The sequence below is a fragment of the Narcine bancroftii genome, chromosome 6, assembly GCF_036971445.1.
Source record: "Narcine bancroftii isolate sNarBan1 chromosome 6, sNarBan1.hap1, whole genome shotgun sequence".
Lineage (NCBI taxonomy): Eukaryota > Metazoa > Chordata > Chondrichthyes > Torpediniformes > Narcinidae > Narcine > Narcine bancroftii.
The window spans coordinates 129,161,825-129,189,812 of NC_091474.1; the positions used below are offsets into that span (position 1 = coordinate 129,161,825).

General features: G+C 44.9%; 1 protein-coding gene across 4 annotated transcripts in view; it reads right to left on the minus strand.

Moving 5' to 3' along the window:
- Positions 1-27,988, minus strand: part of khdrbs2 (KH domain containing, RNA binding, signal transduction associated 2) — a 513,661-nt gene that overhangs the window by 109,384 nt on the left and 376,289 nt on the right. For all 4 annotated transcript variants that reach the window (XM_069886092.1, XM_069886090.1, XM_069886094.1 and 1 more), the window contains exon 7: positions 12,803-12,885. In XM_069886092.1, the coding sequence (XP_069742193.1) occupies positions 12,803-12,885 (83 nt within the window). The remainder of the gene's footprint in view (positions 1-12,802; positions 12,886-27,988) is intronic.

Below are 27,988 nucleotides of genomic sequence, written 5' to 3' on the forward strand. Positions count from 1 at the left end.
ACCATTTCTTACTGCTTGTAGTATGCATCAGATGTCTGTCTGATATGCTCGCTGAACAACATCTATGACTACACCTTAGTACACTTGACAATAAATTTCAACTTGAAACCTCTCTACACCTTCCACCCTACTCATCATCCCATTTAGTGTCATTTTGTCAGCAATCTTAGAAATATGGCATTTAGTCACTTCAACTGATACAGATGGTGTACAGCGGGTGCCCAATATTAACCCCTGAGGTACTCCGCTAACCACAGGCAACAACCTGAGAGGGATCTGTTGGTTCTCACTCTTTGCTTTCTGTTCAAGAAGAAACATTCAATCTTTACCACCCTTGGTAAAGATTGAACCTTGGTAAATGTTACCCTTGGTTCCACGTGGTCTAAACTTGCTGACCAATCTCAGGTGCAAGACACACCACATCTGCAGGATATCTCTCACCTCATCCACATCCACATGTCACACCCTCAATGAGCTTCAGCACATCAACCCAGCTCGATCCTATTCATTTTGGTCCATTCATGACAGATTCATTTCATTCATCCTTCAGCATTTTCGCAATGACGAGAATTAGGCTGGCAGTTCCAACAGCTCTCTACTTTTCTTAAATACCGGGGTCAGATTTGCTAGCTTTCAATCTGCAGGAATGTTTAGATTCTGTAGAATGTGTAAGATGATAACAGAGTGTTCATTCTCTCCAGATTAGCCTCCGATGATGGAAATTAGGCTGACGGCTCTGTCTTCTCTCTCCTTTCTTAAATATTGGGCTATCTTCCAATCTGTAGGAACAAGTCCAGACTCTGTAGACCATTGTAAGAGGGTTAAATGTCTCTAGATCAACCTCCAAAACTCCGGGACATGGAACATCGAGTCCTTGGGATTTATCATCTTTCAAACTTACCTGTGTCTCCATTCATTTTTTTGACTAATGCTCCTTTCCCTACAGCTCATAATAGTCAAAGACATGTCCAACAGTCAATTAACCTTCAAAATTGTTCAATTCAGTTTGAGTATTAAAAATAAAGTAAGTTAAAAACACATTCATAAAAAGAGACAATAAAATCGTTAAACTACCTGAAGCGTTTACCTGCACCTCTTTTACTTCACAAGGTTAGTGATCCTGAATGAATGGGGGCAGTTCTCCTTGGAGCAAAGTTGAAGGCCTGATGCAAGAGAGTCACTGCCCCACCAGGGAGATTCAATGGTAAGTCTAGCCATGGATCCACCCATCCAGTGTGATCCCCTTGTCACTGACTGTTTTGGAACGGACAACGAGCACTCCGTCAACCCAACTCTGAAATATGCTTCAAGTATTTCCTGAATGAACTCCAGAAAATGTCAAGGAAGATACATTTCCCCACTTGAAATAAATTAATGAGATGTTGAAAAGGTATTTGTACGTGGTAGGTCGTGCTCAACAAATCTTAAGAGATTTTTGAGATTATCAAGGAAGTTGATGAAGGAAAGTCTGTGAATGTTGTCTACATGGGCTTTAGTAAGGCCTTTGACAAGGTCCCACATGGGAGGCTAGTTCAGAAGGTTCAGACACTAGGTATCCATGGAGATGTTGTAAACTGGATTCAAAATTAGTTGAATGGGAGAAGACAGAGAATGGTAGTGGATGACTGCTTCTCAGATTGGAGGATCAGTGCTGGGACCATTGTTGTTTGTTGCCTATATTAGTGATGTGGATAATAATGTAGAAAATTGGATTGGAAAGTTTGCTAATTACACTAAGATTGGAGATGTTGTGGACAGCAAGGAAGGTTTTCAAAGCTTACAGAGGGATCTGGACCAATTGGAAAAATGGGCCAGAAAATGAGAGATGGAATTTAATGCAGACAAGTGTGAGGTGTTGCGTTTTGGAAGGATAAACCATGGTAAGATATATATAGTAAATGGCAGGGCATTGAGGAGTACGGAGGAATAAAGGGATCTGGGAATTCAGATACATAATTCCCTGAAAGTGGCATCATCGCTTGACTGGGTTGTGAAGAAAGGTTTTGGCATCTTGGCCTTCATAAATCAAAACATTGAGTACAGGAATTGGGATGTTATGGTGAGGCTATATAAGACATTGGTGAGGCCAAATTTGGAGTATTGTGTGCAATTCTGGTCACCAGACTACAGGAAGGATATCAGTAAGATTGAGAGTGCAGAGAAAATTTACTAGGATGTTGCCGGGTCTTCAGGAGTTGAGTTACAGGGAAAGATTAAACAGGTTAGGACTATTCCTTGGAGCATAGAAGAATGATGGGAGATATGATAGAGGTTTACAAAATTATGAGGGGTATAGACAGAGTAAATGCGAGTAGGCTCTTTCCACTTAAATTAGGAGAGAAAAATACAAAAGGACATGGCTTTAGGGTGAAAGGGGAAAGGTTTAGGGGGAACGGGGGAAATTTCTTCACTCAGAGAATGGTGGGAGTCTGGAACGAGCTGCCATCTGACTTGGTAAATGTGGGCTCTCTCTTAAGTTTTAAAAATAAACTGGATAGATACATAGATAGGAGAAGTCTGGAGAGTTATGGAATGGGTGCAGGTCAGTGGGACTAGCAGTATGATGTTTTCAGTACAGGCTAGAAGGGCTGAATGGGCTCTTTTCTGTGCTGTGTGTGGTGGAACACTGTAATACATGCATTGTTCTGGTTGGCTCGCCCCTGATACAGTAACTCCTCCTCCTTCAGGATTCCTAATAAAGGCAGTATCGCCCAATCCCCTCCCTCAGTACTGCCTTGGAATTGGGCCAACAACATGTAAGATATGCCTGTAAGTTTATAGCGATTAAAGCCTTTTAATCTTGACTTCTGGTCTGTCGGGGCTAATTGATAGCGTTACATAGTGTTCAAGACTTTGTTGTAAAAGAAACTGACTTTGAAGTTCAAACATCTAAATAATAGGTGACAAAGATATAATGCATTACTTCAAGGCCCCAACATATTTACAGCAGGGGCTGCTGAATCATAGCTCTTCCATGCTTCAAACCTACCTAGCTGGGAAATCCATAATCATTCCTGCAATCCACTCAATTCCGTGTTGAAAATACTGGAATTGCAACTCCAACTCTGAGCCAACACTCAGTTTGCCTCCTTGTTTTAGGCGTTCACTTCCTTTTCTTCAGCTGCTGCTAAGAGTCCTTATGTCAAGTAACAATGTACAGATGCATTGAAATTTTTACTTACAAGGTTTTACCTTGCTTTGTCAAAAATGACTCATGGCACTGCTCCAAATGTTTTTGTTCCCCAACACATTTCTCCCTTTCTAGTAATGCCATTATTAAATTGACTCAAGGTCTGGCTTTCTTTATTTCTCTATTATTCTATACATCTATATATACATATATATATATCTACATATCTCTCTCTCTCTCGCACACACATTATATAAACACACACACACACATACATACATACATATATAGAACATTACAGCACAGTACCCAATACCAGGCCCTTCGCCCCCTGATGTTGGTACATGAGCTCAGTGGCTGGCAACATTAGCAAGTGCATTGAAGCTGCCACTGAGAGCAAATGCTACACAATCAGGGCTAACCAGAAACCTTGGCTGGATGCAGAGGCCTGTGCACTTTTCAGAGCTTGAGATGCACCCTTCAGGACCAGGGGCGTAGCCAGGTTTTAACATTAGGGGGAGCGAGCACATTAAAAAAAAGCTGTCACAGCCGCTGTTCCCTCAAAGCTGTGCGCACATCCACGACTCATACCAAATCATTTTAAATTCATTAAACATTTTGTATTTAACATTAAAACACAAGGAACTTAAGGAAGATACAGTTTTAAAGAAAGTACATAATTGTTATTTGTATTCAAAATCAAAATCGGCTTACCATACACTGGAGCTCCCGACCCCCGACTCCGAACCCTCCCCTCAGTCTAACGCACACCGGAGCTCCCGACGGCCCGTCTCCAGAGTCTGAACCCTCCCCTCGGCCTAACGCACACTGGAACTCCCCAACCCCTGACTCTGTCCCCTCCCCTTGGCCTGCCGCACACTGGAGCTCCTGTGGAGGGAGACAGCCATCGCAGATTTTGGGCTCAATTGCCTCTTACAATCAGCCAGAATGGATGCACAAGTCACAAGCATTAGATGTTAACCCCTGAGTTTCCTTCTCACATCTGCATAATGATGCCTCCCCCAAAACCCTTGGCCCCCATCCCCCACCTCCCTGCCAACATATGCACACACCTCATGGAGTTTTAGTCAGTGGATGTGGGGTTAAATGCACAGAGAGCCACCCTGCCATTGTTCGTGAGCTCAGACGATGGATGCGGGCAGACAGTGGTCGCCATGAGGGCCGCGGGCACCTTCATGTGGTGTGTGGTGCATTGGCCCTGCTCGTCCCCTCAACCTGCACAGCCACCTCACGGGATCCACTTGGCTCCACAGAGTCTGGCTGCAGATGCCGACTGTGGGGCACTGTCCCCAGCTTCATTGAGAGGTTCCTGAACAAAGGCCTGGGAGATCATAACTTCTGCTGCAACCCCGACGAGCGGCTGAAGCCCAGGTGCTTCATCAGGAACCGCAGAGGAAGGATCCACTGGGTTTATTACAGTTAGTGGTGTAGCTAGGGTGGGTGCAGGGGAGAATATTTTTGGGCTGCTTCGGAGTGGAGCCAGGAAGTGGCAGCACTGGAGGAGGTGGAGGGTGCCATTTTTGAAAAACGTGCTCAGGGGAGCGTTCACTCCCCCTGCGCCTCCATCCAACCCTCCCACCCCTTTAGCTATGCCACTGTTCAGGACAGGAGATGTTGGCTCTAAGATCAGCTAAGGCTGAATTCTCCTGTGCGATCCAGAAGGCAAAACATTGGCGCAGACAGAAGATCGATCTATAGGCAACTGGGTGTCACGAGGTACATGTGGCAAGGTATCAAAACAATAACAGACCACAAGAGAACCTTGTGTGTCAACAATGACGCCTTCATCCCAGACAGACTGAACATCTATGCACTGTTCGATGAGAAGAACAGGCTGACGCCAAAGAAAGCTTCTTCTCCCCCGATGAATAGGCCCCTTGCTTAGCCACGGCTGAGGTGAGGAGAATCATACCCAGGGTAAACATAAGGCAACAGGACCAGACCACGTACGCAGCCAAGCACTGTGCTGACCACCTGACGGAGGTCCTTTTGGTCCTTCAATACATCATTGCAGCAGTCTATCATTCACCCCGGTTTCAAGACAGCCACCATCAGATAGGTATCAAAGACGGTAACACTAATGGGACTCAATGACTACTGCCCATTTGAACTGACCTTCAGCATTATAAAATACTTGGGAGTGTCTGGTGATGGAACATATCAAAGTGCACCTCCCAGAGACACTGGACCCATTTCAATTTGCCTTCAGACAGAATCATTCCACTAACATTACTATTGCCAAGTCCCTCCATTCTGCCCTGACCCACCTTGGGGAACAACACCTCATACGCCAGGCTTCTGTTCATTGAGTTCAGCTTGCTGTTTAATAAAATCATATCCCAGAGGTTGGTGGAGAACCTGTCCTTGGTGGGACTCAACACCCCCATCTCTGTAACTGGATTCTGGACTTCCTAACGGAAAGACTAGTCTGTCTGGTTTAGCAGCAGAAGGTTGAGGACCATCACATTGAGCACTGAGTCCTCAGCCTGCTCCTGTTCAACACTGTCATCAAGTTTGCAGATGACATGAGAGTAGTTGGTCTCATCAGCAACAACAGTGTCAAAATACAGAGAAGAGGTGGAAAATCTCGTGGAATGGTGCAAAAACAGCAACTTGAGTCTCAATGTTGTCAAGACAAAGGAGATGATTGTGGACTTGGACAGTTTGGTAGTGGAGAGAGTGGAGAGCAACAAGTTGCTCGGATTCCACCAAAGAAGGGATTTATCCTTGACACATAACATCACTCTTGTCAGGAATGCGCAATAATAACTGCATTTCCTTAGAAGGCGGAGGTTGGAAAGGCCACTGGCCACCATTCTGCCAACTTTCTACAAGAGCTCTCTTGAGAGGGTATGGCAGGGCATCGGATTGGTGATCAATCCACTGGACTATTACAGAGGTAGAGAGGTTCACTGGAGTCTCCCTCCACCCCATAGATATGATTTACCGTGATTGTTGTTTAAAGAAGGCTCGCAAAATCAGAGAGGACCCCTATCACCCTGCATGTAGCATCTTGCAGCTATTCTCGTTAGGAAAAAAATACAGAAATATCAGGGCCAGAACCGCCAGTCTTCCCATGGGCAGTGAGTCAGCTGAATGACCGCTAATGCAATTCTCTGTGACTCTACTATTTATTATAAATATTTATTTTAATATATGTACTGTGTATATCATTGTGGTCATGTACTTACCTTCATCGGGAGTGGTGCTAGTTGCTGCTGGTGAGGTAAGCAATGCGATGCGTGGGGGTAATAGCGTGCATGCGCGAGTGTGCTAAGCGTCATTACACGGGTGATGGACCTCAGATGCAGGGGGAGGAGAATGAGAGTGTCAGGATCACCCGTGTGACAGTGAGCCAATGAGAAAGTCACAGGAGTTTAGCTGGGTGGTTGGGGAGTTGAAGAATGCAATGTTGTGTCTAATGAATAATAAAGAAAGTCAACGTCATGGTATGCTGAAGGAAACGAGTGAGTGTATTCTTTATTTGTAAGTTGTGGTAAATCAGTGCTGTTACAAATGATGACCACCTGAGTTCACAGGACCTTCTAGTTTAAAATGGATGGTGATGAGGATAAACCCCTTCCAGGAGCAGTTGGGGAGGTCAAATTAGAGATTCCCCCTCCTTTTATTAATAATGCCTCAGCATGGTTTATGTGCATTTCTCCGCCCTCAGTGGATGAGTTAGAAGATGAAGTACAGTTTACTATAGAGCGTCTTCCAGAGCAGATTGCCTGTGAAGTGGAGGATGTCTTGGTGGATCCAGTTGGTAATCTCCCATATAACATGCTTAAGGCGGCTATTCTGCGTCATACTCAGCCATTTAGGGAGGATCATATTGCCCAATTACTAGCTGATGACAGCCTAGGAGATAGGCAATCATCACAGATGTTGAGGAGGTGGCACAGGCTAGCTGGAACAGACCCTGTCGAAGGGGATTTTTGGAATCAGAGGTTCCTTTGATGTTGACCTCGTCATGTTCAAGAGCATTTGCTGAGTGTCCTTTGAATGTCAACCCTCGATTGGTTGGCAGATCATGCCAACCTCATTATGTCCACGACCTCCGCCATGAAGATAGAAGGAATGGCTCCTTCCCCTGGTCAACAGGAGTGTATGGAGCTGGAACAACTGCTTACTGCACCTTCTGAAGCACCAGCACCTTATCAATCGAAGGTAGTGCCAGTGCCTTATCGATTAAAGATAACTGAGTTGGAGCATTAAATGACCTCGCAGGTCCAGGTTTTGGGCATGCAACGGAATTCTTTCTGTCGACCTAGTTGGAATTGTGGTGGTCGAGGATGTAGTAAAGGCGATGGACGGTGTATTTGTTGGAAGTATCGGAGATATGGTATTGCTGCCTGGTCCTGTCAGTCACCTTGCGACTTCTACAAATGATAGCAGGGAAATGACCAGGCAGTAGAGGAAACTGCTGCCCATGAGCATGTTGTTTGCCGTCTTTTCCTCAAAGACTGCCTCCCGGGGTGTTCAAATTCTTGTCAATTCTGATGCAGATATTTCAGTGGTTCCCTCCAACCATGGAGGAACGCAGACATGTGTCATGTGTTCTTTCAGCTGTGAAAGATTCTCATATTCAAACATATGGCCAGAGGTCACTTGAGTTGGATTTCGGCCTCAAGAAATTTTTCGGTTGGTTTTCACCCGTGGCAAACTCCATTTTGGGAGTTGATTTCTTGTCACATTTTCCATTGTTGGTGGATTTGAAAAACCGCAGTGAAATGGATCGCGGTTCTTGCATGCAAGTGAGCTGCATTTGTCGTCCCTCCAGTGTCGTCACCCACCTGACGAGCCTTCAATCTGGCTCCTGCCCTTTCCGAGCTTTGCTCGTGTTTCCCTCACCTAGTGACTCCCATCACGTCGCCATATAGACATTAAACATGCAGTAACATTCCACATAGAGACTCAGGGTCCTCCAGTGGACACAGACTCGTAGATTACCCGGACCGCCTTAAAATCACGATATCGCAATTCGACCACAAGCAAGAGTTGGGGATAGTCTGCAGATCTGACAGCTGCTGCGTTTCATCATCACGTATGGTTTCAAATAAATCTCCTGGGGATTGGCGGCCTTGTGGTGATTATCGTGCCCTGAGCAATTCTACCAGACCTGACCGATACAACATTCCGAACCTACAAGACTTCTCAGCCAACCTCCATAGCAAACGTGTATTTGCAAAAATACGTGGGTACTATCAGATTCCAGTTGAGCCTTCTGATGTTGCCAAGATGGCAGTAATTACCCCTTTCAGAACTTTTGAGTTTCTGCAAATGCCATTCAATCTATGGAATGCAGCTCAGACATTCCAGTGGTTTATGGACCATGAACTCGCCAGCATCAATTTTGTGTTTGCTTACATAGACAATATTCTGGACCCAAAAGAGGATGAAGGGGGGCACAAGCGCCACCTTATCTCATTGTTTCAGAGGCTTGATGAGTTTGGGATTGTGAGTAATCCCAGTAAATGTGTTTTTAGCGCTGCTGATCTTATATTTTTGGGACATGGTATTTTGCCTGATGAATCAAAAGTGTGAGAGATTTGAGAATTTCCTACTCCTGATATGTTTGGCCAGTTGCGACATTTTTTCGACATGATGAATTTTTATTGCTGGTTCTTGCCGAACGCTGCAGCATCTCTATCCCCCCTTACTGAACTATTAAAAGGATCTGACAAGTCCGTGTCCAAACCATCAATTTTGGGACACAATGCCATGTGTACTTTTAACGATGTGAAGTCTGCGCTTGCGAATGCTACGATGCTTGTACATCGAAAGCTCAATGCCTTGCTCTCTCTTACCACAGATGCGTCTGTCAGTGCTATGGGAGTAATGTTAGAATGAGGCTGTGGGCAATTGGAACCTCTGGTGTTTTTTTCAGCCAAGCTGTCAATGGCTCAGGCAAAGTATAACACATTTGGACGAGAACTCTTGGCCATCTATCTCGCAGTGAAACATTTCTGCTTTTTGTTGGAAGGTTGTCCTTTCATCATTTATAAAGACCACCAGCCTCTTCCACATATCGCGAGTACAAGCGCACATCTCTACTTGATCTGAGAAATTCAGCACTCGGACTTCATCTTACAATTTTCATCAGACATCTGAGGGAAGGCAAATGCTGTGGCTGATGCCCTGTCCAGGCATGACACTAATGCCTTACATACGACTACTGCCATCACTCGTGCACACACACACCAATCTCATCCAGTATAGTCGGATCAATCCTGGTCTCCATCTTCAAGATGTGAGCCTGGATGAATCTGGTGAAATGTTAGTCTGCGATTTATCCACAGGAAGGCCTAGGCCTTTTGTGTCAGCGGCTATGAGGCGGGAGATTTTAGAGTCACTTCACAATCTATTGCATCCTGGTAGAAACCATCAATTAAACTAGTTATGAAACGTTTTACCTGGCCTCATGTTAAACAGGATGTTGGATTGTGGGTACGGACCTGCATGCTATGTCAACTCTCTGAAATCTCCAGACACAAGAAATTCAAGCTGGGGGGTTTTGTTGTTCGGATTCCTGTTTCCATCACATGCACCTAGACTTGGTAGGCCCGCTTCCGCCATTCCGAGGATATTCTTATCTTGTCGCGTGTGAAGACCGGACTACCAGGTGGCAGGAGGCCATTCCTATCACTGATATCTCAGTGGAGACGGTTGCTAGGGCTTTTGTGGATCCTTGGATTACATCTTTCGGTATTCTGGTCTCTATTACAACAGATCGAGGGCCTCAATTCCAGTCAGCGTTGTTCTGAGCTCTCATTGGTCTTCTGGCACTACCTGTATTCGGACTATGGTCAATGGCCTCGCTGAGCATTTCCATCAACAATTAAATGCAGCATTAACACCAGGCCTTAATGCATCTACATGGAGCCAACATTTGCCCATGGTTCTCCTTGGAGTGCATACTGCTGTTAAGGCAGATCTTGGATGTTCAGTGGAAGTACTAATATATGGCACTACGTTAACCTTGCCAAGCACAATGCTCTATGATCTGTCTGGTTATGTTGATCGTCTTTGGGAAAACATGAGATTACTCAGACCTACTCCTATGCGACGTGTGTCACCTGCTGTGTATATTCCGAAGGATTTACAATGCTGTATTCGTGTTCCTTTGACAAGATGCTGCCCGCAAACCACTCCAGCCTGTTTACAATGGTCCTTTTCAGGTCTTAAGATGCCACTTGAAGACTTTTGTGATCAACAGGAATGGAAAATATGACAGTTTCCATCAACAGGTTGAACCTGGCATATATCGAAGGACCATTTTCTGGGTTGGAACCAGAGTCAGAGGACCAGTCTCACCCTTGCCAGTTGGACCATGCTTCGCCTGTCATGCACTATCGTACAAGGTTGGACTGAACGGTCAGCCCTCCGGACTCTTATAGTGGGACAGTTCAAGTCAGTCGCCTCCTTGTATGGCTTGGAGGGTGGGGAGGGAAATGACTGCCGCGAGTGGTGCCGTCCGCTGATGATGCAAGTGGTGCGATATGCAAAGGTAATAGTGTGCATGCACAGGTGTGTTAAGGTGTGGTAAATAAGAGCTGTTTACAGTATGCATCATTTGTCTGTATGTGTGTTATGTCTGCACGTATTCTGCACCATGCACCAGAGAATGCTGTTTTGTCGAATTGTGTTGGTACAATTGGATAACAAATAAACTTGAACTTGGGCTGACCTCTATAAACCAATCTGACCCGTTACCCACCTCGCACTCATAAGGCTCTATTTTTCATACATCCATGTGCCTGTCAAAGAGTCTTTTAAATGACCCTATTGTACCAGCCCCCACCACTACCGCGGCAATGGATTCCAGGCACCCGCTACGCATTTTGTTAAAAAAAAACCTTGCTCCCAACTTCACCTCTAAACTTTCCTCCCCCTCACCTTGTACACATGTCCTCTGGTATTCACCCTGGGGAAAAAAAAGTGCTGGCTATCCACCCTTCTCATAATCTTGTGGACTTTGCGTTGCCATTTCTAAATTAAGAGACAATACATCTTAAATACTCATTTGCTTTTATTTGTTCCACAATCTCCGTTTTGTTATCTCTTTAATTAATAACAATTTCCTTTAAAGTTATTCTGTTATCTACATAGTTTAAACCAGTTTCAGCCTGTCTATGTGATTTGCCTTCAGAAAGTGACATTATGGTTTCTTCCAAACTGGAGGAGATTGGATCGTTCTCCCATCAATCACTTTTGAAGGAGACATCGAACTAAGTAGGTGGTATTTTATTTGTAGAATATTTGTTATGCAATAATCCACAACCTACCTTACTTGACAAATGATTCTACATTAATCGCGAGTCTTTTAGTTTCAGCCAAAAGTCTTGCTTGCTGTAGTTTAAATATATAACCATATAACCATTTACGGAGTGGAAACAGGCCATGTTGGCCTTTCGAGTCCGCACCGGTTCACTTGTATATTTTCTTGCCGGTCATCCTTCTTGTCACTAAGTAGATTCTGCTGTTTGCCACAGGCCAGTAGACCATGTCTGCTGAGTAAATACACTTGCTAGTGACGGCATGGTTGGCATAGCAGTTAGAGCAAACACCATTACGGCGCCAGCGATCGAGACTGGGGTTCGAATCCCGCACTGTTTGTAAGGAATTGGGACATTCTCTCCATGTCTGCTTAGGTTTTCCCCAGGGGCTCAGGTTTCCTCCCACGTACTGGGTGGGGTTGCAGGTTAATTGGGTGTAATTGAGTGGCACGGGCTCGTGGGCTGAAATGGCCTGTTATTGTGTTAAATTTAAATTCCCTCAACTAAGTCATTGAATCTGTTCTCCCATAACAGAGGTCTGAATTGGACACCTTTAGTTCAAGTTGCATGTCACCTGCAACTAAAAGGATAGCATCGTGCTGAGTTCCTGATCATCTGCCTACACTGTGTTGAGCCTCTGACAGAGGGCATGCAGCATATAACATTGCCACAGCCCATGGTCCCTGTAGTCTGCAATTTAAAGCTAACTTTTAAAAAAATCCCTCTTTCACAGTTCTGACAATGGGCTTTCGACCTGAAATCTTAATCTCCCATTCCTTATTCGCCGTCTGACCTGCAGAGTGTTTCCAGCATTTTCTAGTTCAACAGGAAAGTCTGCAGATACTGCGTTGACTGCAATACACGGATGTGCTGGAGAAACTCAGCAGGCCATGAAGCAGCCATGGGAAATAAAGGGGTCATCAACATTTTGGCCCTGGGCCATTCATCAGGGATTTCTATTCTTGTTTCAGAATTCCAGCATCTCCAGTCTTTCTAATTTTCCTGCAGGTTAAGAAACTTGACGATGATTTTTGGCCTTTCCCTCTCAACTTTGCAATGATGGTAGCTGTCATACGTGTGCCTTTTGGACTTCCGTTCCTTCCCTCATCTCATTGCTTGAATTCTACTGCAGGTAGCAGAACAAAGCTTGGTGTACTGAACTTGTGGTACCTTGTGTTCAATGGTAACACAGGTTGGACAGACTGAACAGCTTCCACTTGTTCCTGCTCTGCCCCATTTTGATCCTTGTCCATTTTGACTCACGATTTGAGTTGTGATTTTGTTGTAATCATTTCAAAGCTTCTTAGCTTGGAGACATAAAGTATTACACAATTAACACTCAGGTAGACAGCCAGTTACTTATTTTACTCACCTCTCCACTTGACTTGTGTAACTATTACCATAGGCGTCATAGTTCTGGTCGTCATAATCACCGCCATAGCCATCATCATATCCCTGAAGAGACAACACACACATTGATCAAACTACTGTCAACACTTCACTCTTTAAGGATGCAAAAGACAGGTAGTTATGGGCCAATTAGCCTGGCATCAGTGGTTGCAAGATTTTAGCATCCATGATTAAGGATGAGGTTGTAGGGTTCTTTGAAAGCACAGATTCAATAGGCCGAAGTCAGCATGGCTTCTTTCCGGGAAGATCTTGTAGGAGGAAGTAACGAGCAGCACAGAAAAAGGAGAGTCAGCCCATGTTGTTTATTTCGATTTTCAGAACGCCTTTGACAAGGTTCTGCCAAACAATAAAGCTTCCAAACAAGATCATGTTATGGGGAAGATACTGTCATGCACAGAAGGTCGGCTTACAAGTAGAAGGTTAAGGGTGGGAATAAAGGAGACCCTTTTCTGGCTAGCTGGTGGTGACTGATGTTCTGCAGGGGTCGGTGTTTAATCTTCTGCTTTTCACGCTTCTTGTAAATGATTTTTATGATGGAATTGGTGGCTTTGAGGCCAGGTTTGCAAGTGACATGAAGATTGGTGGAGGGCCGGTGGTGTTAAGGAAGTCGGGAGTCTCAAATGGACTGGGATAGGTTGGGAGAATGGGCAAAGAAAAGGCAGGTGGAATACAGCATAGGGAAGTATATGGTCATGCACTTTAGCAGAAGGAATCATTTAAAAAATTTAACTTTAAATTTAAAGAGTAAATTTAGAGATACAGCGTGATAACAGGCCTTTCCGACCCACGAGCCTGTGCTGCTCAAATACACCAATTAACCTCCAAATCCTGAATGTTTCTGGAGGGTGTGAGGAAACAGGAGGAAACTCACACAGACTCGGAGAGAATATTTGAATGCCGTAGAGAAGGCACCGGATTCGAACCCGGGTCACTGGTGCTGTAAAAGAGTTGTGCTAACCATGCCGCCTTATTTTCTAAATGGGGATAAAAATCCGAAAGCGTTGGTCGAAAGGGATTTGGGAGCCCGAGTGCAGGATTCCTGAAAGTTAACTTACTGATTTAGTCAGAAGTAAGAAAGCCAACTGCAATGTTAGCATTCAAGTGGACCAGAATACAAAGGCAAAGGTGTAATGCTGAGCCTTTACAAGGTGTTGGTCAGACTACATTTGGAGTATTGTGAGCAGTCTTGGCCCCCGTATCTAAGGAATGATGTGCTGGTATTGGAGATGGTCCAGAGAAAGATTAAAAGAATGATTCGCGGGGATGAGAGCGTTAACATACGAGTCATGTTTGATGGCTCTGCATTTACTAGTGTTTAGAAGGATGAAGGGAGATCTCATTGAAACCTATAGAATGTTAAAAGGACTGGATAGAGTGGGCATGGAGGAGATGTTTCTTGCAGGGGGAGAATCGAAGACCAGAAGGCACATCCTCAGAATAAAAGTTACTCCCTTTAGAACAGAAGTGAGGATGAATTTTTTCTGCCAATGGGTGGTGAATTTGTTGCCACAGACGGCTGTGGAGGCCATGACATTGGGTGTATTTAGAGTAGAGGTTGATAAATAAGGGCAGCAAAGGTTGTTGGTAGAAGACAGGAGAATGTGGCTGAAAGGAACAGTACATCAGCCATGATTTGAATGGCTTAATTCTGCTCCTAAGTCTTTCGGTCTTATTAATGTTTGCTTGATGCATGCTCAATTCTCTCTCCATAAAAGAACATTGGCTGAATTCTAACCACAGCGGGAATTAACAGAACCTCTTTACGTAAAAGCACTTAGCAGTGAAATTGGATAGGATGAAGATATGGTGGCAGAAGACTGGTTGTGATGTACACTTTGGTGAGTGACTCCCTTAATGGTTTACAGCCACAATGATCCTCAATTTGTGAATGTTCAATTTAAATTTTTTTTTCTAATGAGCTTGACTCTGGGTAGCTTTCTGGGTTACAAATCCATTTTCTGTTATCATAAATGATAAAGCACTCTTTACCCAGTGAAATATGTTGTATAAAAAACCCATAGGGCATTTTCTCAACCTTCCCCATCTTTGAATTGTCACTGAATGAAACATTTTCCAGGAACATTATCTTTTTTGTAAATCAACCAATCACTATGGCTCATCGCAATTTTACATGCAAGAAGGTGTAAAGACTGACAATAGGGAATTTATAAGCTGCCCTTCATGAATTCAAGTGCCTTAAACAACTCCATCAACAACGCCTCCTCCCCATTCTTGTTCGGTCGCCTACCGACATTTTCTGACGAGGGGCTTAAGCCCGAAACGTCGGTTCTGTATTTTTTACTTTGCTACATAAATGACGCTGCTGGACCTGCTGAGTTTCTCCAGCATTTTGTGTTTCTACTATCAGCAAAGAGATCTTTTAGAAGGTGAAACATTGTGTTATTGTGGGAAGTGCGGCGAATCGAACTCCGAATGTTCCCACAGCATGATGCTGATCAGTTTAGGTTGCATTGGTTAAGAACTAAATATTCATCAAAACATTAGAGAGATCTCTGGGGTCTCCAGCTTTGAAGCCATCAACAGTCACTGAGTGAGTAGCCCAGTCCTCGACTTAACATGTCATGTCAGGATTGGCAGCACTGACATTTCCTCAGCCTGAAACATCGACACTTTCACTGCCTTCCCTTCCGAGAGTGAAGCACAAAAAGCAGAGGGTAAAAAAAAAAATCTATATTCACGTTTCAAGTAATCTTCTTTCCACTGGCAGTACCAACCACCACCCCCCTCCCCCCCACCCGCAACCATTATGCTTCAGATCGTGGACAGCATTTCTGGTGAGAAAAATCACCTCCAGTCCATATCTCTAAACATAGTAGCTTCAGCTAATCACACGCTTCGTCTAAAACGTCTTTCATTGATATTGACGGCATTTAACAGTGATAAACAGGCTTTTTTGTCATGAGAAATATTGCTGACCTATATTTTTAGTTTGGACTCAGCCTTGAAATGGACACAGGAGAGGCTAAACTACATTATTCCATACAAAAAAATTATCAACTTCTCAAGCATTCACCACATCTAACGTTTAACACATACTGTGTCAGGGCAAATCCAAGATGAGCTCGCCCAGTCTCTTCTTTCTCTCATTCGGATTTTTTTAAATTTCAAAATGCCCCTGTAAACGTTATTCACAATAAGAAATGTACAGCGCATGATCTTTTCATGACCAGTGCGAGGGAAGAAAATGGCAGTAGCAGAAGCATTGCACCCAGTAATGGACGGGGAAACTGGCGACGTTAGAGAGACTTTCAAAAAGTTCAAGCAGAAGTGCAACCTGGCATTCAAAAGTCTCCTCAAGGGAGCTAAACCAGAGGAAAAGGTTAGTTACATCCTTCTTTGGACGGGAGAATGGGGACTAGACCTGTTTAATAGCTGGGAGCTGGGTGAAGAGGAAGAAAATAGTCCCAGGTTTCCTCAGTATATAACAGCGATTTTTAACTTTGAAACTGTACATGTGGCATGAACCATTTATAGCTCTATTGCCACTCATGGGCCACCCTCCCCCATCCTGGGTTACTCCCTTTTTTGTTGTTTGAGGGGCTTCCCCAACAATCCAAGTTCCTCCATAATCCAGTGGTACTCGTGCAGCCTGGAATGTGCCAGTCAGCAGCATTCCCTCACCTACATCCTAGCATGCTGGAAGACCAGCAGATCAGAGAGCGTCTTTCACAGAGTTGATGATTCTCCAGCAGCAATGGATATCTGTGTGTCCCTGGGAACAGCTGGCACTATTCACAATCCCAGTCCAAAGGCGAAGCTTCAAGAGTCCTGAGCATTCTTAATGCACAGTACAGGTCTTTCACTCAACAATATGGTGCTGATCTATGGAAACCTACGTCACAACAATCTAATTTGCGACTCACCGGAGGCTTAATCGAACAGGCTCAGGAGATTCTGAGTTGGAACGTGTGGGGTTTTAAAAAGCTGTGCGTGACTGTTTGAGTAACAACTTTTACTGAACTTTGACTCAACTACATCTGATCTTTTTCTCATTCTTCATTTTGCACTGCAACACCGTTGCTACATTGGCCATTTTGGGTCCAAACAGATTTTTGGATCCAACATGACGATTTCGCTCAAACTGCCTGTCTTTTGGACGACTCAACCTGAAATTTGGTTTGGGCAGGCTGAGGTGCAATTCCACATTTGCAAGATAGAAATGGACGCCACTAAGCACCACCATATGGTAAACACCCTCGACCAGGACACGGCCGGTCGAGTAGTGGATTTTCTTTGGGACCCACCAGCTCTCAGCAAGTACAAAGCTCTAAAGGTCCTCCTTCCCTGGATTTACAGTCTCTCACAGTACGAGCGAGCTGCACAGCTCCTCCATATCAATGGCCTGGTGGACGGTGCCCCTTCAGATTTAGTGAATGACATGATGGCATTGGCAGACAGCCATAAGCCTTGCTTGCTCTTCGAGCAGTTGTTTTTAAGATCATATGCCAGAAGACATCCGCCTCATGTTGGCTGTCAAGGACTTTGATAACTCTCAAACAGTGGCCGCCCACGCAGACCACTGTGGTGTCCAAAACAACAATATGCAAGGCCCACAGAAATTAGTGCTATGTCACTCCCAAAGGCCCAGGCTCCACGAGTACCAGTGACAAGAGTGCATGTTCCCCTGAACAAGCTTGACTCCGTGACAACCACCCGGTGTTTTTACCATCAACACTGGGATATAATGGGTGCAGTGGATAGAGGGGAACAGGTTGATGTTGTATATTTGGATTTCCAGAAAGCGTTTGATAAGGTACTGCACAAGAGACTTATCAGTAAGTTACAGGAAAGTGGAGTCCGGGGAAGTATATTGGCCTGATTGAAAATTGGTTGTCTGACAGGAGGCAGAGAGTCGGGATAAATGGGAGTTTTTCAGGTTGGCAGAGAGTGGTAAGTGGGGTGCTGCAGGGGTCAGTGTTAGGCCCACAACTGTTCATCATTTACATTGATGACTTGGAGGAGGGGACAAAATGTGGGGTAGCCAAGTTTGCGGATGACACCAAATTGAGTGGAAGAGCAAATTGTAATGAGGATGTGGAGAGTCTGCAGAGGGATATAGTTAAGCTGGATGAGTGGGCAAAGGTCTGAGGTTAGTAAGTGTGAGGTTATCCACTTTGGCAAGAAAAATAAAAGAGCTGAATATTATTTAAAGGGTGAAAAACTACAGCATGCTGTTGTGCAGAGGGACTTGGGAGTGGTTGTGCATGAATCGCAAAAAGTTAGGTTGCAGGTGCAGCAGGTTATTAAGAAGGCAAATGGAATGTTGGCCTTCATCGCTAGAGGAATTGAATTCAGGAGTAAGGAGGTAATGTTGCAATTCTATAAGGTACTGGTGAGACCGCACCTGGAGTACTGTGTCCAGTTCTGGTCTCCATATTTGAGGAAGGATATACTGGCTTTGGAGACGGTCCAGAGGAGGTTTACTAGGTTGATCCCTGGGATGAAGGGGTTGACTTATGATGAAAGATTAAATCGTCTAGGATTGTATTCGCTCGAATTCAGAAGAATGAGAGGAGATCTTATAGAAACATATAGGATTATGAAGGGTATGGATAGGATAGATGTAGGAAGGTTTTTTGAGCTGGCTGGGGAAACCAAAACGAGAGGACACAGTCTCAAGATTCGGTGGAGTAGATTTAGGACAGAGATGAAGAAAAATAGTTTTTCCCAGAGAGTAGTAAATGTTTGGAATTCTCTAACCAGGGAAGTGGTTGAGGCTGCCTCATTAAACATATTTAAAATTCGGTTAGATAAATTTTTACATGATAGAGGAATTAGGGGATATGGGGAGAAGGCAGGTAGGTGGAGTTAGGTCATAAATTAGATCAGCCATGATCTTATTGAATGGCGGAGCAGGCTTGATGGGCCATTTTTGGCCTACTCCTGTTCCTACTTAGAAAAAAAGGAAATTCTGGAGCTCTCCACTGCTGACCCCTTGCACTTTTCTGGGAAAACACCATAGCCAGTCATTGCTAATGGCTACAGTGTTGACCACTGTAACATCCTACTCTACGTCTGGGACGAACTCTCCCAGCGCAAATTTCTAATTGACCAGGGTGTGGAGGTTAGTGTCCTTCTTCCTTCGGCCTTTGACACCTGTACCAGGAGCGTGGGTTTGGCCCACACTACGGTGAATTACAGTTCGATTCATACATACAGCCCATAGACTATATTCCTGAAATTCGGCAACAATTAAGTTCACATGGAAGTTCATTCTTGCTGCTGTGTCCCAGCTGTTGCTGGGTGCTGACTTCCTCAAAGCCCATTCACAGATGGTGGACTTAAAAGGGCGCCGGTTGGTGAACACCACAACGTTCCAGACTTTCCGCCTTGGAAAATCCAAACTAGCCGCCATACACCTAGACACCATGAGGTACTCAAACAATGAATTCGCCAAACTTCTTGCAAAGTTTCCGGACGTTGTCACTCCCCAGTTCTTCACTGTCACACCCAAACATGACATTGAACACCATATCCTCACCCAAGGACCTCCTCTACACACCTGAGCCCAACGCCTGCCTCCCGACATTGCTGCTTGCTAAACAAGAGTTCCACAAAATGGAGGAACTTGGAATCATGAGCAGGTCTGATGGCCCATGGACTTCCCTGCTACATATGGTGCCCAAAGCCACGGGAGGCTGGAGACCTTGTAAGGATTACAGGCATCTCAACGATACTACCACTGCAGACCACTACCCTGTGCCCCATATACAGGACTTTACAGCCAGGATATTTTCTAAAATTGATGGTGCGTGGCTGCCTGTAAACCCGGAGGATGTGGCCAAGACCACCATCATAACACTGTGCAGCCTCTTTGAATTTTTGAGAATGCCTTTTGGGCTCAAAAATGCTGCACAAAAATTCCAGTGACGTATACTTGGACGATATTCTCGTCGCCACCCACTCCACAAAGAGCACCTGCAGCATCTGCATTTACTCTACTGTCGCCTACACGAGTTCAGACTAACCATGAACCCTGCCAAATGCAAATTCGGGCAGTCCTCCATCAAGTTCTTGGGACATCAGATCAGCAGCTGGGGTGTCATTCCATTGTCTACCAAGGTGGAAGCCATCCTCAAATTCACTAGGCCCGATACCATCAAAGGACTCCAGGAATTTGTGGCATTGGTCAATTTCTAGTATTGCTTTCTACCCTCTACAGCTCATATTATGAAACCCCTCTTCAACCTCGTGTCCAGCGATGCCAAAGAAATCAAGTGGACAAAGGAAACACTGTAGCATTCCAGCAGATCAAAGACACCCTAGCAAAGGCAACATTGCTGGTCATTCCACAAATGGATGCACCAATCACCTTGATAATAGACATGTCTGAAGCAGCAGTAAATGGGATCTTGGAACAGTACACCAATGGACAATGGAAGCTTCTAGCGTTTTTTAGTAGGCACCTCACTCTCCGGAAACAAAATACAGCACGTTCGATAGGGGACTGGTGGCACTACCTAGCAGTCAGACACTTCAGCTATTTTTTGGAAGACAAGGACTTCATGGTTTTTACTGACCATAAACCTCTAATGTTCACAAAGGCATCAGATCTTTGGTCAGCCCAGCAGAAACACCACCTGTCTTGAGTATCCGAGTTTTCAACCAGGATTAAACATATCTCTTCAGTAAGAGTAATCTGATGGCTAATGCCCTGTCCCACACTTCTGTTCAAGCAGTACATGCCCTCCCTCGGGGTGTAGAGTACATGGCGCTAACCAAAGTTCAGCACCAGGATGACAAACTCCTGGCTTATAGAACTACTGTCGTGAGCCTGCAACTCGAGCATGTAGCCTTTGGGCCATAAGGTATCACTCTCCTTTGTTACGTTTCCACAGGTCAGTCTTGCCCTATCGGCCCTGCTGCATGGCGACGTTGCATTTTTGATATCATTCATGGTCTATCCCACCTCTCCATTCGAGCAACAGTCTGCCTGATAGCCGATGTTTGTATGGAATGGACTCAAAAAGCAGGTCATGTACTGGGCAACGATGTACACAGATTGCCAATCTGCAAAAGTGCACCCTGTTTCAGCCTTTCCAGCCACCGCAGTGCAGATTCGACCATGTGAATGTCAACATTGTCACCCTGCTTCCAGTGTCACAAGGGTCTAGGTACTTGTTAACAGTCATCAACTGTAGGTGGCCAGAGGCGGTTCCTATGACGGACTCATTGACCGATTCGTGCGCCAGAGCTTTTATTCCTGCCTGGGTATCTCAGTTCGGCCTGCCCACACACATCACCTCCTAGAAAGGCCCACAGTTTACCTCTGTACTCTGGGATGTTTTGTCACGACTGTTGGGAATGCAGCTCCACCACACGTCAGCCTACCACCTGCAGTCGAATGACCTAGTAGAGCGGTTCCATAGACACATGAAGGCTGCACTAATGGTCTACCTCCAGGGACCTGATAGTGTGGATGAGCTACCCTGGATCCTCCTGGGAATAAAAACATCACCCAAGGAGGATCTCAACTCCTTTTTGGCACAGTTTGGTTTATGGAGCCCTCCTCATTGTACCTGGGGAGTTTGTGCCCACAGCATGTGGACAGGAGGTGCCACCGGCATCTCAGGCAGATTGCGGGAGTGGCTTGGAAAATTGGCCCTAGTCCCACATCAAGGCATGGAACAATGGCACCCTTCATCCCAAAGGAACTCCTGGACTGTGAGTTTGTCTTTGTGCGTAGATGTGCACAAAGACCACCCTTTCAGAGCCTGTGCGAGGGCCCCTTCAGAGTGCTATGAAACAATTGTACAACTTGTGTACTGGACATTGGGGGGCACCCAGAGACATTTATGATTGACCGACGAAAGCCTGCTCATCTCGACCTTGATCAGCCCTTGCCACGACCCCCAATTGGAAGGCGCAGGTGACTGCCCAAGAGTGGTGGACAGTAATGGCATCAGAGGTTTAATCTCCTATCGCTGATTGTGTGGGGGTGCCTTGTTCGGCTCACCGGAGGCTTAATTGAACTAGCTCAGGTGGTTCTGAGTGACGTCATGATGTCACAATGTGATGGTTTCATTGTAAATGACTTATACTGAACTTCGACTCGACAACATCTTATCATTTTCTCATTCATGTTGCACTGTGACACAGTTGCTATACACCCATATTTTTCTTCCATCCATGTGTCTATCTGAGTCTTTTCCATGCCCCTGTGGCACTAGCCTTCATTAGCACCCCCAGCAATGCATTACAGACAGCCCACACTCTCTGAGTAAAAAAAAACTTACCTTTGACTCAACCTTTCTCCACTCACCTGATACAGATGTCCTCTGGCTGTCCTGATTCAATGAGGCCTGCAAGTTAGTACTTTCTCCAATCCGTTTATGGTGCTGATTTAACTTCTAAATTGCTGAATCTTCCTTGTTACCTTAACCGAGTATCCTGTTGTGTGCTCAAGTTCCCGCTCTTAGCAGTGCTTCAGCTAGGCCACCCAAGACCAATATAACCCTGAACTGACTACAGGCTAGCACAATGAGGAGGGTAATGATAATTAGTTTATTGTCATATGCAGTAAAACCCCTGTTACACGAAATTCAGGCAACTGGCAGCCTCAAGCAACCGGTAAAAAATACGTGTTTAAAATTGGTGAGTTTGCCAATCATCCAACACACAATCTGAAGCAACCGGAAAATACACTTATCTGGCATCTAACAATCCCCATGAGTGCTGAATACCAGGGGCTTTATTGTACATATGTACAAAGTACCGATGCACCAAAATCGTTACTAGCTGTAGCCAAACAGGTACATTTTGCACAAAACAACAAGAGGATTCAGTAAATTATCCCAAACATAAAGTAATAAATAAAAGAGAGAGGAAATAGCATATTTTTACATATTTCCTTCATTTTTTAATGGATGGGGACACTGCTTAAATGGTGCTGTAAATACTTGTCATTTGTAGAGAGAAACAGAATGAACGTTTCAGGTCTACGACCTTTCATCATTTCTGGAGTGAAACTCCAAAGTCTGCAGATTGTAATGAAACACAGAAATGCTGGAGGATCTCAGCGGGTACCCCTAGACCTGCATTTCTGTGTTTTCACTTTCATCATTTCTCACCTGTTTCTCTCTTCTCAGAAGCTGTCTGATCCACTATCTATCCTTGGCATTTTCTGTTTGAATAGGATTTTCAGCCTCTGATGGCTTTTGCCTTTTGATTACCATATCGCATGTCGCTGCGAATCGACTGGTCTGTGTTCCTTTCTGCCCTTTTCTGATTACAAGGAGGAAGATATTCACTTTACCAAGCTCCTGAAACAAGCGTTCTATTCCGACTGTCCCACTAAGGGATTACCAGGTAAGGAGAGGAAAAGATTTAGAGCTGTGCCCAAAACTTCCAGGAGAAATACACCACCCCATTGATTCCTGGAAACCTCTGTCTAAGTGAAGTAGAAGCATTGGGAAGGTATGGAGAACATCAAAATTGTGCATCAGAAGTGGACAAAAGGAATGCACCACCAGCCACTACTTACCCCATCTTTGGAGGGATCTGTTTTTGGACATGTATATTGGGAGATGTGTATGCATTTGAACAGTTATATGGATTTAGACATGTATGTGCATTTAGACAGGTATATGAATTTGGCCAGGGCTATATATTTGAACGTATGCGTTGGACAGATATATGGATAGGAAAGGTTTAGAGGGGTATGGGCCAAAAGAAGGAAAATAGGACAAGTTTAGATGGACGTCATGGTCAGTGTGGATGAGTTGGGAGTGAAGGGCACGTTCCCATGCTGTACACCTCGATAACACTGCAGAGATCACACCCGTGCTATTGTCAATGCTCTGGTCACACCCATAAGTAAATAAACTAGTATATATTAGAACCCCAGGATCAACAGGCTGAAATATAAGAAGTGTTATGGATAATATTATATTTTATATTATATAAAAATGCTTTTAAAAGAGATAGATTGTGAGGGTTTAGTGTAGGTCACTTCACAAACAGATACTTATACTTCACATCTCATTTAAAATGCAAGAGCTTTGCTGAAGCCAGACATTCAGGCAAAGACAATGGAACTGCTTTGGAAAGAATTTCCAAAGCAGGTGCAAATCTGGGCTCAAGTGCTGATACGATCTTTCAAGGATTGGATTTGGAGCCTTGCTATGGGTTCTGGTTTTTACAAGAATAGAGAAAGAGGAAAGAAAACAGGATTCTTCTCTTCGAGAGAGAACAGAGTTCTGCAGTAGCTGTTGAGGCTGCAACATGGCAAGCTGGCAGACTTGTTGAAAGACTTTACCTTCTCATGTGTTGTGAGTTCTGAGTTCAGTCTGTTCAAACCCCTTGTAATCCTTACAAGAAGAAATAGCTGGCTAGAATGTTTGTCCTGAAATAAGGAAAACAAGAGGAACTCTGTGGTGACCTGGAAGAAGAGGTAATCATTTGGAAAACCCATAATGGGGCAAGTTTCTTCAGCAAGGCGTTGAAGAGGCTGATTGGAGGAAATCAATTTGTGTGTGTCCAATGAGCAACAAATTTCTCTCTGAAACCAATAAGAACCTTCCTGAGCGGTAACCATTTAACTTTAAGTACCAGAGCTCGGTGAAGATTTAGAAATGTTAAATTCTGTGCACAGTATAAGAACTGCCTGATAGAGGTGAACTTGGAGGAGTGAGAAGTGAATGATTGGACTATTAAAGCAAAGAACTTTCCTGAAAATGTACACATTACATACATGTGCACTTAGAATTAGAATGGGTTTAAGTTAATAGTAATAAGTTGAAGTTTGATCCTGTTTTTATGTTTAAAGAAAATTAAAAGCAACTTTTGTTTAAGCAACCATTTGTCTTGGTGAATTCTTATTGCTGCTGGGTTTTGGGGTCCTCTGGGCTCATAACACAAGACTACCCCTGTGACAAAAAGTGAAACGTGTAACTCTGAATTAAGTGCAGTGTTTGGATCAACTGATAAGTCTAAATCAAAACAGAGGAGATCACCTTCCAATTATTTTTGAAGCCATAAATCAAAATTGATGTTCTTTTTTTTTAAAGGTTAATTGTATTTGGTGGGCAGTATTGAATAAAATGTGAAAGTATATAAATTTATGTTTCATTTTTCTTCAGCAAAAATTCCATCAAACTACATTATGCTGATGTGTGAAAATTTTGGAACCAAACATTTCCAATTTTAAAATTTAATCTTGTGGAAAACATGCATAGAGCTTGGCTGCTCTAAGCACGAGGGGATAAAAGTGTGAACGTGATTCTGTTTTGGGGGAAGAGAAGAGGGTCAAACATAATGATCCAATTCATGTCACTGAAAATTGTCCCTGGGACTACTTTGTTCCTAGGGACATGATCTTGGGAAACTTGAATCCAGCCCATACAACATGGGGATAGGTCCTTTTGCCCATGAAGTTGTTCTGCACAAATGGCCAAATCAAATGAAAACTCCGCTCCATTATCCTCGTTTTCATGTGTCTATCGAGAATCTTCTTAACTGCTGCTATTGCACCTGCTCCCACCACTACTCCCGGCAGCCCCTTCCAAGCACTCACCACTCTGTGTAAAATATTTGTTCCTCACACCCTCCTTAAAATTCCTCCCCTTCACTTTAAGCACATGTCCTCTAGTGCGGGATGCTTTTATCCTGGGGGAAAAGATTCCAATTGTCGTCCTTACCGATGCCTCTCATGATCTTATAAACCTCTGCCAGGTTGCTTGGGTCGCAGGGGTAGGTCATCCTAAAAGTAAAACACAGAAATCTACAGACACTGTGGTTGAAGTAAAAATACAAAGCTGGATAAACCCAGCAGGCCACCAGTGTACTTTATATAGCAAAGGTAAAAATATATAATCGATGTTTCGGGCAAACCCTTCATCAAGGTATGGGAGAATGTAAGCAGTGCCTTTGCCACCACCCCTCCCTCACCCACTCTTTTGTTCAGACGCCTGCCAGCATTTTCCCATACCTTGATGAAGGGTTCAAGCCTGAAACATTGATTATGTATTTTTACCTTTGCCATAAAAAGTACACTGCTTGACCTGCTGAGTTTCTCCAGCTTTGTGCCTTTAGATCATCCCAAAGGCTGTGTTGCCTGCTTGGTGCCAAGGTTCGGGATATCTTATCTGACCTGTAGAGGAATTTGCAGTGGGAGGGAAAAGATCCAGTTGTCATGGTCCATCTGGGTACCAATGATGCAGGTAGAACCAGGAAGGAGGTTCTGTGAAGGTAGTTTGAGCAGCTAGGCACTAAATTAAAAAGCCGAATCAACAAGGTGGTAATCTCTGGATTATTACCTGAGCCACGTGCAATTTGGCACATGGCCCAGAAGATTAGAGAGTTAAATGCATGGCTTAAAGATTGGTGTGGGAGAAGTGGGTTCCAATTCATGGGAAATTGGCACTAATACCGGGGAAGTAAGGAACTGTTCAAAGGTGACAGGCTCCATTTGAACTGTGTTGGGACCTGGATCCTGGAGGTGCATGGACAGGATTTTAAACTAAGTAGTGGGGGGGGGGGGGGGGGGGGAGGAGGTGAGTTTAACAGATTGGAGGATGGATAAAATAAATGAGAGAAAACTAAGAGTACAGTGTATAAATGTCAAGTGCAAAAAAGGCAAAGATTTAAAAACACAGTGAGTACAAGGGCACTTTATCTGAATGCCCGGAATATTCAAAACAAGGCCAGTGAACTTGTGGCACAAATAGAACAAAGGGGTATGATTTAGTGGCCATTACAGAAATGTGGTGGCAGGGTGGAGTGGATTGGGAATTAAATATCCAAGGTAATAAGGAAGGGCAGGAAGGAAGGAAAAGGAGATGAGGTAGCGCTCTTAGTTAAGGATGAGAGGAGAGCAATAGTGAGAGATTATGTAAGATCTCATGAGCAATATGCTGACTCCATCTGGGTAGAGATTAGGAATAGTAAGTATGGTAGGAGTTGTCCTAAGGCCACCTAATAATATTACAGTGGCTCAGGCAATATACAAGAAATATCAGAGGCAGGCAAGGTTGGAAGCGTGGCGGCGCTCATCTCTGTGAGCGAACCAGCCCCGTCATGACTTGCTCACTGCCTCGTGGCTTAGGCCACCGCTCGTGCCCCAGGCCACGTGATGACATCACCGCTGCATGGGGCAGAACTCCCATTGGCTTTAAAAGGGTGCGTGTGAAATTCAAATAAACAGTTCTACTGGAAACCCCACCAAGTCTAGTGGTGCTTTCTGTGTGTAGCAACTTCTACATTAGTGACCCCGATGAGCCCAGATGATATCTGGTCTCAAAACATGGACTCTTTGGCAATCAGCGCTGTCTCAGTGAAGCTCCCTCCCTTCTGGACCCACCGACCCCACACATGGTTCGGGGAGGCAGAGGCAAAGGTTTGACTCCAGCATATCATCTCGGACTCCACCATGTTCTACCACGTGGTGAATGTCCTCAATGAAGAGACAGCGGCCAGAGTGGACGACCTAATCCATGATCCTCCCAAGGAGGGCGAGTACATCACCCTCCTCCTCAGCACCTTTGGGCTCTCCCGTCGGCAGCGCGAGGCCAGGCTGAGGTACCCCAATGGCCGGGGGTCAGAGCCCCGTCCGCGTTGATGGATGAGATGCTCGCACTGGCAGAAGGTCACAAACCCTGCCTAATGTTTGAGCAAGCATTCCTCAAACAAATGCCGAAGGACATCCAGCTCCTGCTAGCAGATAAGGACTTCTCAGACCCCAGGAAGGTCGCAGCCCGCGCCAACGTGCTGTGGCAGACGAAGAGAGAGAACGAGGCCACCATGAACCAAATCGCCCGCTCTGCACCCACCCGACCACAGCCTGCCCCCAAACAAAAGACTGAAGAGCACCAGTCGACCTGGTGCTTCTATCACCAAAGCTGGGGAGCACAAGCTCGCAAATACCGCCAGCCCTGCTCATACCGTGGAAACGACCGTGCCAGCTGCCACTGATGGCTGCGACAGCTGGCCACACGAACATTCTCCTACATGTGGTGGACAAGACCAACTATTGGCGTTTCCTGGTAGACTCTGGAGCAGAGTTGAGTGTGCTGCCCCCGACTGCCCTTGAGACCCGCACGAGAGCACGAGGCCTGATCCTGCTTGACATTCGAATGGCTCCAAAGGAAGACCTCTGTCTCATCTGCAGAGCTTGTCTATGGGGCACCAC